The following is a 10365-nucleotide window of genomic DNA, read 5'->3' on the forward strand; positions in this document are numbered from 1 at the left end:
GTGTGTGTGTGTGTGTGTGTGTGTGTGTGTGTGTGTGTGTGTGTTACCGGTTCAGTACACTACAAACTTACTGTTAATTTGCAAGTATTCGGTCATTATATTATTATTATTATTAAAACAACTACTACTACATTGTGGGCTCAGTAACAAACAAATTGTTAAAGCAATAAATGCAACTGAGAAACAGGTCAGATTGGTTTCCATTATGAATCTCCACATAAATACTTTAAATTCTACTAAACAAACATAATGTAAATGTTCAGTTTTCCACAGTGCTGTGTGCTTGTGTCTCTGGCAGGGATCTGATCAAGGTGCTGAAGTGGTACGTGGACCGCATTATTGAAGCGGACCGTCAGGAACACATCCAACAGGTGCTAAAGGTGAGACGCTTCACACTACACGTCCTTTCTCGGTCTCTCACATCGTTTTTACCCATTTTGTGCTTTTCATAATGATATTTAGAGTCTGTCATTGCTGTCCTCCATCTTCTGATTTTGTGCAGCCACAAATACAATTGATATTGTAATGTACTGAAAATTCAATTTCTCAGGAATGGTTCGCTCCGGGCCGTTATGACTTCCATATCGCATTAGTTCACACAGCCCATGCATTCTTAATTAGACTGCTTTTATGTTGCTTTTTGTGCTCAGATCTGCTATTCTGTTGGTTTCCTAGGCGACGGAGTATATTTTTAAGTATATTATCCAGTCGCGGCGGCTGTTTGCGCTCGCCACGGGCGGACAGAACGAGGAGGAGTTCCGCTGCTGTATGCACGAGCTTTTCATGTCCATCCGCTTTTTCCTCTCGCAGGAGAACAAGGGCTCACGGCCCATCACACAGACACAGGTGAGAGACAGACAGATCTGTTTATATTGTTTATATTCTATTTAACACATGCTGTGGTGCTCATGTGGGTGAAATGGGTTCGAGTTTAGCTTGCAACATTCCTCATTCTTTTCTTCCAGCACCAGTTTTAAATCAGTTGAATAAAATAATGATCATTTAATTAAAAATAATTTTAAAAAAAAAGATCTATTTTTGTTATTTTTATTAAAATAATAAAATAAAAATAACATTTAATAAGTAGTTTTTTTTATATTCTTATAATTATTTCTGGTTTACAATTCAGGGCTATGATTTTAACCCAAATGTTTCAATAATAAATATAATAATAATAATAATTATCATCATCATCATCATAGCCCAGAATAATAATGTCATTATTGTTATTATTATTATTATTATTATTATAAACTTATATAAATGTAACTTTTATATAAACAAAAGATGAATTTACCTTTTGGAGCATTATTTTGATCAATAGAGAGTCCTCTGAAACCATGGCACGATTGGAGAGGCAAATCTGCTGTATTAAACATTTATTTTCCAAAGAAATGCTCTTAATTTTGACACATATTTCGCCTTTGAGAGGTGGGATCATTTATATTTCATGGAGAGAATGTCGTATAAAGGCGGTTTTCAGTGCGCTCTCTTAAATTCAGCCGAAGCATTTAAACTCTCAAGCAAATGTTTCGGACTTCCCTGAGCTGAATGCAAGAGCGTCTTCTATTCTCCTTCACTCAGCCCGTCGCACTGGCTTTTGTTTGAGCCTTGCTGTGAGTTTGTTTTGATGTTTTGCCGTGTTCTACAAAGAGCTTCAGAGTGCCCATGCACCCCCTCTGAAAGAGAAAGACGAATACGTCCAAAGAAAGAATTGCTTTGGGTTTTAATGAGAGAAAGAAACATCGTAAATGAACTTGACTAATAAGGATGAAAAGAATGAAGTAAGATAAAAAAAAAGGGAGATAATGACGGCGCAACAAGATTACAAGAAACACTAGGGAAGACTTGAGATAATAGGGAAGTGAGAAAAACAGACAGAACAGTCTTTGTTTCACAGCATCAGTGATGGGACATGTATTGCACGTTTCGGTTGCAAATCCAGCCGTCTAATTTATTTAGTCTCCAGATCATGGATTTGTGCATCAGTTGCATTTTAGTGTCAAATAGCCAGACATCAGAATAAAGTCTGGTCCACTTGGCAGCTTTTTTATTTTTGGCCAAGAGCAGCCCACTTAGACGGGAACAGATTATTTGACAGACGTGTAAAGCTAAAAAAAAGTTTGTTTTGTTTGTACATACATTTCTTCCACCACTAATTTTCAATAAAATTATAAATAATATGATAATTTAATAAAAATAATAAAAATAATAATTTAAAATATATATATTTATTACTGTATTACTGTAATGTTTGTATTCTATTGAATTAAAGATAAAATGTATTTAAATTCAGCTGATATAAATTTGTTATTTTTGATAATTTGATCATTTTATTGTTATTTCTGAGATTATTTAAAGGGGGGGTTGATTGAGATTTCACTTTTTTAACTTTAGTTAGTGTGTAATGTTGCTGTTTGATCATAAACAATATCTCCGCGCTAGAGGCGGTTTAGCCAATCACAACATACTGGGCTAGCTAATCAATCAGAGCCCATCGTGTATTTCTGAGGGAGGGGCTTCATAAAAGCAGGAAATGATCAGCGCGTTCAGAGGAGAAGGGACAGAGAGGTGTGGAATAAAGGTAAATTATGTGAAAAATAATGCGTTTTTTAACAAACGAAGCATTAACACATGTTAGACTGCACCCCATAAACACAATCAAGCCTATAAAAAAGTCAACCACCCCTTTAAGAGATTATTTGACAGATATTTAAAGCTAACAATCAAACTTTATTTCATTTGTATATACAATTTAGGGGTGGTTTTATCTGAAACGGTTGATAGTGAAAAAAGAAAAAAACAAAAAGAAAAAAATACAATCAGAAGTGTCAGTCCGCTACTGCCAAAGAAATTGGTGGTAAAATGTGTGAGCAGACGTTCTGTAGTGCTGATTATTTCACACATGTAACCAAAAACCAAAGTGTAATTTACAGTTCTGCTCATGAATATCTAGTTTACTTTCTACTAGCTGCTATAATATTTCAGTATACTCATACTAATTTAGACTAAATATATTAGTATTTTCTAAATGTTTGATATCACTAACCACATCAGTTTTGGCAGATGTAGAGATAGATTTTCTTGTGAAGCGCTCATTGAACAATCCTGGTACATTTTAAACAATTTCTCCTTTTAATCCCAGGCAGACTTCAACTTCCATGTGATTTCAGCCGTTACTGTGCAGTATGCATTAGGTGGTCAGTGGACAGACGGTGGTCTGAGACTGAGACTTGTGTCATTTAACACTTCAAGTTGGATTGTCTTAAGCATGAATGGCTAATACTTCCCAATAGGGTATAATTGTGCGGTATATCTATCGATGTATAATCATCTCACATGGTTCATTAGCCCTGTATTAGACTGATTTCCGTTTGGACGTTTTAATCTTCATAGAGAGCAGAACAAAGGCAGTGATAGAACGCAGGCCAGAGCCGTTCTAATCCCCCATAATCCTCCACCGTGCCTCACGTCCCTCAATAAAACTCCACGCTGGCCCCTCACAGCAGGATTACATGTTGGGGTTTGGGCCCCTTCTCTCCTCTGTCCATGTTCTTCTTGTTTGTGAGATTCCTTCATAGTGGGAAAAGGCTGTGGGTTAGTGGTAAAAGCAGTTTGCTGCTGTTTCTGGTTGAGAAGATGGTCATGTGTCACAGTCAGTGTATGTGAGGCAGAAATGTGAAGGCTGATATTCACCGCTTTAGCGGACGTTATAGTTTAATTTCTGAACATTTGAACATTACTTGAATATGTTTTACTATAGGTAAAAATATTTGTATTGTAGTCACATTGTAGTTGTAGTTTAGTTCTTGTTTGTTATTTTTTTTTCACTGTTCTTTCATCGTTTTGCATATAATAGTTGCATATAGTGGATTTATTTATTTACGTGCTATTTATTTTTCATTTTTCTTATTTATAAATTTTTTTTTTTTATCTCTGCTCATGAGTTTACATACCTCTTGCAGAATATGCAAGATGTTAATTAATGTTTGACAAAATAAGACAGATCCTAAAAATGCATTTCATTTAATTTTGTTTCCTTTTTTTACTGTCCTGAATAATAATAAGATGCATTAAATGCTGGGCGATGTAAACTTTATAGGATGATGTGTAACTCTTTCTTATTGTAAGGACCTTCAGAAGCTACTTAAAATATTAAAGACATGTTTCCAAGAAGACAAAATAAGTACAATTTAGCTCGATCACCCAATTCAAAAAGTTCCTTGGTTATTATTCATGACAGTACTACATAAAAAATAGCATGCGATTTTTATGTTAAAATGATTAACATTTTGCTTGTTCTGCAAGAGATATATAAACTGTATAGTAACAGTTTTATGACAGTGTAATTTTTATTTGCAAACTTGCAGTATATATATATATATATTTTTTTCCCGTGTAATCACCATGTGAATGACCTGATTGTTTGTCATGTGACTTCACAGGCAGTGTTTTTGCAGTCGTTCCCGGCTGTGTACGGGGAGCTGCTGAAGCTCTTTACGGTCAGGGAAGTGGCCACATTTATACGGGAGACATTGGGCAGCCTCCCCACTGCGTCCCAGGCCGACTGCCCCCTGGAGGCCGTCAAGCTGCACTGCATTGCCAAAACTGTAGAGAGCCAGCTCTACACAAACCCTGGTAAACACACACTCACTGGGGATGAAAATAAAGATGGTTATACCTACATTAAGAGGCTGTCTGCTCAATGTTTGTGTGTGTTTTTATCAGAGTCTAGATGTATCCTGCTCCCGGTGGTGCTGCGTTTGCTCCAGGCTCACATGCAGGAGCAGCGAGATCTCATCATGTGTGCTCACATACTCACCTGCATGCTGTCTCTCCTCAAGAAGAACGACACGGTACGATAACCCTCACACAACTATAGGACAACACTTTAGACAAGAAATCTGTTTTATTTGCAGACTTAGTCTCAGCAAACAGAGCTGATCTCAATAGAGAAACAATCCTATACTCCAACTTGGTGTTTTCAGTGCTTTTTATGTAATGTAGAGAGAGCGTGCGCATGGTTGCCAGGTTGGGAGGATTAAGTAAACCACTGCTCAGAAAATGTATCAACTTAAATAAAAAGCTCTGATTTCGGGGATTAATACTGTTGACATCTGGCAACCACAGTCATGAAAGTTTGTAGACGCTTGTTACAAAATAATGCAAATTCCAAATGAAAACTTTAAATTTCCTGCTTTTAGTAATGTTCAGGTTATTATGCATAATCCACAGGTCTCCATTTGTTATGATAGTTTTGTGCAATAAAAGATTATTTAGCTTATTTACTGGTCAAAACTCTGCCATTGCTAAGAGTATGAAACACGTTTGTCAAAACGTGACCCTAAATCCTCATAATTATGCAAGGCTTCCTGAAGACCTACTTATCATTCATGCAACCCAGAAGCGTTGTCGAATTCGTGTTTTTGCACATCCCCAATTCGTGTTGACTTCTGCTTTAAAGAAGAACATAGGAAACTTGTCTTAAAAAATGCTGATGCTGCTCTAAATGTAGACATCTTCTCTGACCTTGAAGTCAAATTGCAGGTCTCACACGCAGAGAAGGACTGATGTACATCAGCCACACTGGCTTCTTCCTGCGCTTGCATAAACTGAAATGACAGCTGAACCTTTCATGGCTGTCTCACCCTTTCTGCCATTAGCGCCCAGTCAGACAGTGTGCATAAAATCACCATTGACCTCTTGCAAGGGCAGATGTATATATGTGTGTGTGTGTGCAGGAGCCAGCCGCATCCGAAGAGGTGGATCTGATCGTGGAGAGTGTTTTGGGTGTGTTACTGCGGACCATATTGGAAATCGCTAACCGGCCACAACCAGCAGGGCCTACGCTACGGCCCCAAGTTCAAGACGTTACGGTAAGAAAAACAAATAAGAAAGCAAGCTTTATAGAGAATAGGTAAGAAAGGCAAGAGTGAATATTAAAAAGTGAAACATGTAAAAGCATCAGAAACAGGCCCTGAGGGCGAGGTAATTACAGCCCAGCAGTCAGCAGCTGAATTCTGGCGGCATTGCTGCTAGATGTGACGTATTCCCCAGCGCCCGAAGGTTTTTGTGAATGCAAACCTCACCGTACCTCATTTCAACTCCAATTTATTCATCCGTATTCAACACAGACTGAGATTTATCAAGGGTTTTATGGGGCTGTTCAGTATGGGAATGAAATAGTCTATGATTACTTTTTTTTCCCCCTTGTTGAGGCAGGTGTTTTGCAAATGAGCAATGTATAGCTAGACCTACAGTACGTGAAATTTGCTAACTTTTGATGTTTTTGTGCTGACTGTGGGGAAATATATGTAGAATATTGCTAAATATTGAAAATATTTTAAAATATATTAAAAAAATGTCTATACCTGAATATAAATACATACAGTGGGTACGGATTTTTCACTCTTTGTTATATTGCAGCCATTTGCTAAAATCATTTAAGTTAATTTTTTTTCCTCATTAATGTACACACAGCACCCCATATTGACAGAAAAACACAGAATTGTTGACATTTTTGCAGATTTATTAAAAAAGATGCTGTTGAAAAGTTTTCAGTCAGTACATTTTATTATAATTTTTATTTTATTTATTCACTTTGTATTCATCAAGGAACAATGTGAAGAAAAAATGTGACAATATTATTATTATTATTATTAATATTATTGTTATATAATATTATATTATTTTTTAAAGTATTTTTGATCAAATAAATGCAGCCTTGGTGAGCATAAGTCTTCTTAAAAAATAATTATATATTAATATATAATTTTAACCTTATATAAAATAGTTACATTTTTTTGAAATATTTTAATTATTTATTTATGAAATATTATGTAGAGCTATACCAAGCATGTTTAGATGAAAGGGTTCAAATTTGTCAAAATTATTACATTTTTACCTGTTATTTGTGCATTTATTCAAAACATTTTCAAAATGCGATTAAATATACATTTATATATTAAATATAATGTCTCGGAGCTATACAGAGCATGTTTAGTAGAAAGTGTTCAAATCAGTGAAAAATATTCACATTTATCCATTATTTGGGCATTTATTAAAGACTTTTTCAAAATGCAGTTAAAGTTACATTTTTCAAAATCACATCAAACTGTGGATTTGTTTCTTCTGTAGAAATACGTCGAGTTTTTTTTCTTTTTTTCCAAGAGTGTCATCCCTTACGAAAAATAAGTTTATTCAAGTGTGCTATTAGTATACTTATTTTAAAAGCATACTTTCCTATTTTTAGTTTAGTCTACTTTTTATGTACTTCTCAGAAATGGGCTTTATGTACTTCTCAGAAATATACTTAAAATGACATTTAAGTATACTTGACTTATACTTAGAAAAAGTCTAAATATATTTTAGCTATAATTGTGCTCCTAGAATCTGTGTTTTCATTGTTATACTGTGTTATACTGTAGGGGGCGCTAGTACACATCTTCTGTACAGAATTTCCAAAAAACACAAGTGAAGAAGAAACCGAAACAACAGATGCTTCCACATGTATTCTAACACGATCATCAGACATAAAACAGCATCAAAACTGTGTAACGTTATGGAATAAAATGTCGACCAATGAAGAGGTAATAATGACTGTCAAGCTTTGGGGTGTTGATCGACTTTATCTACGTTTTGATTATCATTCTGAATCCAATTCATAGTCTTTTTTCAGCTTTTTGTTCAAAATGTTGTTTATTTCTTTATTTTTTATTTATGAAACTTATCCACATTCAAGTGTTTAAAAAAAGAATGCATGAAGCTAGAATAAAATGTTTTTGTTTACAAGCAGATACCCTGTTCTTTTGATGTTTTGTATGTTCAGATATTCATGTAACAAAATATATACAAATTAATACCTAAATAGGGACATAGTAGTATACTTAAAGTATGATGTAAAGTTCACTTAAAGAAAACTTACGAGTATACTTGCAGTATAAAACTACTAAACTAGTAGTTTACTAAGACTACTTCAAAGTGTACTAAAAATGCTACTACAAGTATTTAATTAGTAAACTATCAGTATACCTATAAGTTCACTTTTAGTATAGTTGCAGTACAAGCTAAACATTTTGATGTAAACTAGTTGTGTACTCAACGTTTACTACTGTTATACTTAAAGTATACTTAAAGTATACTTTTATATACTAGAAAGTGGGCCAATTTAGTCCCAAGGAGTATTGAAATAGTACACTTACAAGTATACTACTAGTACACTGATATTTGTATACTTACTACATAAAGTATACTTAAAAATATACTTGAACTTTACTTAAGTATACTAGCTAAAATAAACTTGAAGTATACTACGTTTTGGTAAGGGATATGTTGAATGTGTGTGTTTCAGGGCGAGTTTGTGACGTGTCTTTTGGCTCTGTTGAGGCATATGAAGGACAGACACTACCAGCAACTCCTGAAGAGATTCACCAGTAAAGACGAGCTGCGGGTGAGGCGTTCATCCACTTTATCTCACTGACATCAGTTCATTATACAGACAATGTTAAACATGTCAAACATCCTCTCTTTCTCTCTGTCTCTCTCAGGACTTTCTCCTGCATATCTTCACTGTGTTTCGGATCCTGATACGACCAGAGATGTTTCCCAAAGACTGGACGGTCATGCGGCTCGTCACTAACAAGTTAGATACTTTATTCCCCTGCAGTTTTACATGATGTGGTTTTCAGAGTAAGAATTGTGATCTGACATGTTTGATTTACAGCATCATCATCACCACGGTGCTCTACCTGTCAGACGCTTTAAGAAAAAACTTCCTCAATGACAAGTTTGACTATAAGGTTTGTTCTCAGTCCGGTTGTGTTGTGAAACATCAGTCGATCTGTTCATTTTCTCTGTGGCACAGCCTCTAAACTCTCTGTTTTCATGTAGGTGTGGGATTCCTACTTCTGCCTGTCTGTTATATTCATCAACCAGCCCTGCCTTCAGCTCGAGACCTTCTCTGCGTCAAAGAGGAAGAAAATACTGGAAAAGTGAGCCGAATTCAAACTTTATTAACATACAGTATGCCAAAAGCAGTATGTCAAATGAAGTAGTTTGTCTGAAATTATAAGACTTTTTTTGTTCAGAATGTTTAATTGAGTTTTTATTTGTAATAGTTTTATTCCATTTTAGTTTTTTTTTTTTCTTCTAGTTTCAGTGTAGGTTTAGTTTTTCCTACGTATTTAGTTTAGTTTTTTTTTTTTTTGTAATTAATTTATATATACACTGAGGATCAAACGTTTGGAGTAATTGAGGTGTTTTATATTATGGAAAGAAGTCTTATACTCACCAAGGCTGGAATATTTATTTATATATTTATTATCAAAAACACAGTTAAAACCGTAATATTGTGAAATATTATTTCAGTTTAAATTAACTTTTGTCCATCAGAATATATTTTAAAATGTAATTTATTCCTGTGATTCAAAGCTGAATTTTCAGCATCATTACTCCAGTCTTCAGTGTCACATGATCCTTCAGAAATCATTCTAATATACCAATTTGCTGCTCAAAAACAATTCTTATTATTATCAATATTGAAGAAAATATATATATATATATTTATAATAAAAATCTTTTTAGGTGTTTTCAACATGGATAATAAGAAGACATATTTCTATTTTGGACATCTTGAGTTTACATTCTTCAGGAAGTCAGTTTAAAAAATGTCTCAATCATATTTTGAACAACTGGCGTAGGAGGACGTATTGTAACAGTATTTTGCATTCATTTGTGTTCAGGTACGGAGACATGCGTGTCATGATGGGATGTGAGATCTTTAGCATGTGGCAGAATTTAGGTAAGACGTTAACTAATATCTGAAAGCTTCACCCCTTCGCGAGTCTTTCTTACATGAGAAATGAAAGTTTCCATCTTGTCGTGCAGGAGAGCACAAGCTGAACTTCATCCCAGCGATGATCGGCCCGTTCCTGGAGGTGACGCTGGTGCCTCAGCCGGACCTGAGGAACGTGATGATCCCCATCTTTCACGACATGATGGACTGGGAGCAGCGCCGGAGCGGCAACTTCAAACAGGTCACACAGCCCCCCCTTCTGGTCACGAATTGGACATGCAGCTATCTGACTGTAGCGCTTATAATGCCATATTTGCCATATTTTCATTATTTGTAATAGGTGGAGGCAAAACTTATCGACAAGCTGGACAGCCTGATGTCAGAGGGGAAAGGAGACGAAACGTACAGAGAGCTCTTCAACAGCATGTGAGTGAGAGGACACATGCACAAACAGATAAACAGCTATACATACACACACTGCGGGTCCTTAGTGGACTGAATTTGGTTTAGAGAGCAACGGTTCGATTAGCATAAATCAGTGAGACGGTAAGTAGTGGCAGGTCAGATCTGTG

General features: G+C 35.5%; 1 protein-coding gene across 1 annotated transcript in view; it reads left to right on the forward strand.

Annotated features, from left to right (window-relative positions):
* LOC107710082 (dedicator of cytokinesis protein 4-like) overlaps nt 1-10365 on the forward strand; it is a 115482-nt gene that overhangs the window by 67407 nt on the left and 37710 nt on the right. The window contains exons 20-31 of the mRNA XM_016514788.1: nt 299-380; nt 676-846; nt 4446-4638; nt 4729-4856; nt 5742-5876; nt 8351-8449; nt 8547-8641; nt 8723-8798; nt 8890-8990; nt 9741-9799; nt 9886-10034; nt 10134-10219. Coding sequence (XP_016370274.1) covers nt 299-380; nt 676-846; nt 4446-4638; nt 4729-4856; nt 5742-5876; nt 8351-8449; nt 8547-8641; nt 8723-8798; nt 8890-8990; nt 9741-9799; nt 9886-10034; nt 10134-10219 — 1374 coding nt within the window. The remainder of the gene's footprint in view (nt 1-298; nt 381-675; nt 847-4445; nt 4639-4728; nt 4857-5741; nt 5877-8350; nt 8450-8546; nt 8642-8722; nt 8799-8889; nt 8991-9740; nt 9800-9885; nt 10035-10133; nt 10220-10365) is intronic.

Source organism: Sinocyclocheilus rhinocerous, unplaced genomic scaffold, assembly GCF_001515625.1.
Source record: "Sinocyclocheilus rhinocerous isolate Xijiao unplaced genomic scaffold, SAMN03320098_v1.1 scaffold1708, whole genome shotgun sequence".
NCBI classification, from domain to species: Eukaryota; Metazoa; Chordata; class Actinopteri; order Cypriniformes; family Cyprinidae; genus Sinocyclocheilus; species Sinocyclocheilus rhinocerous.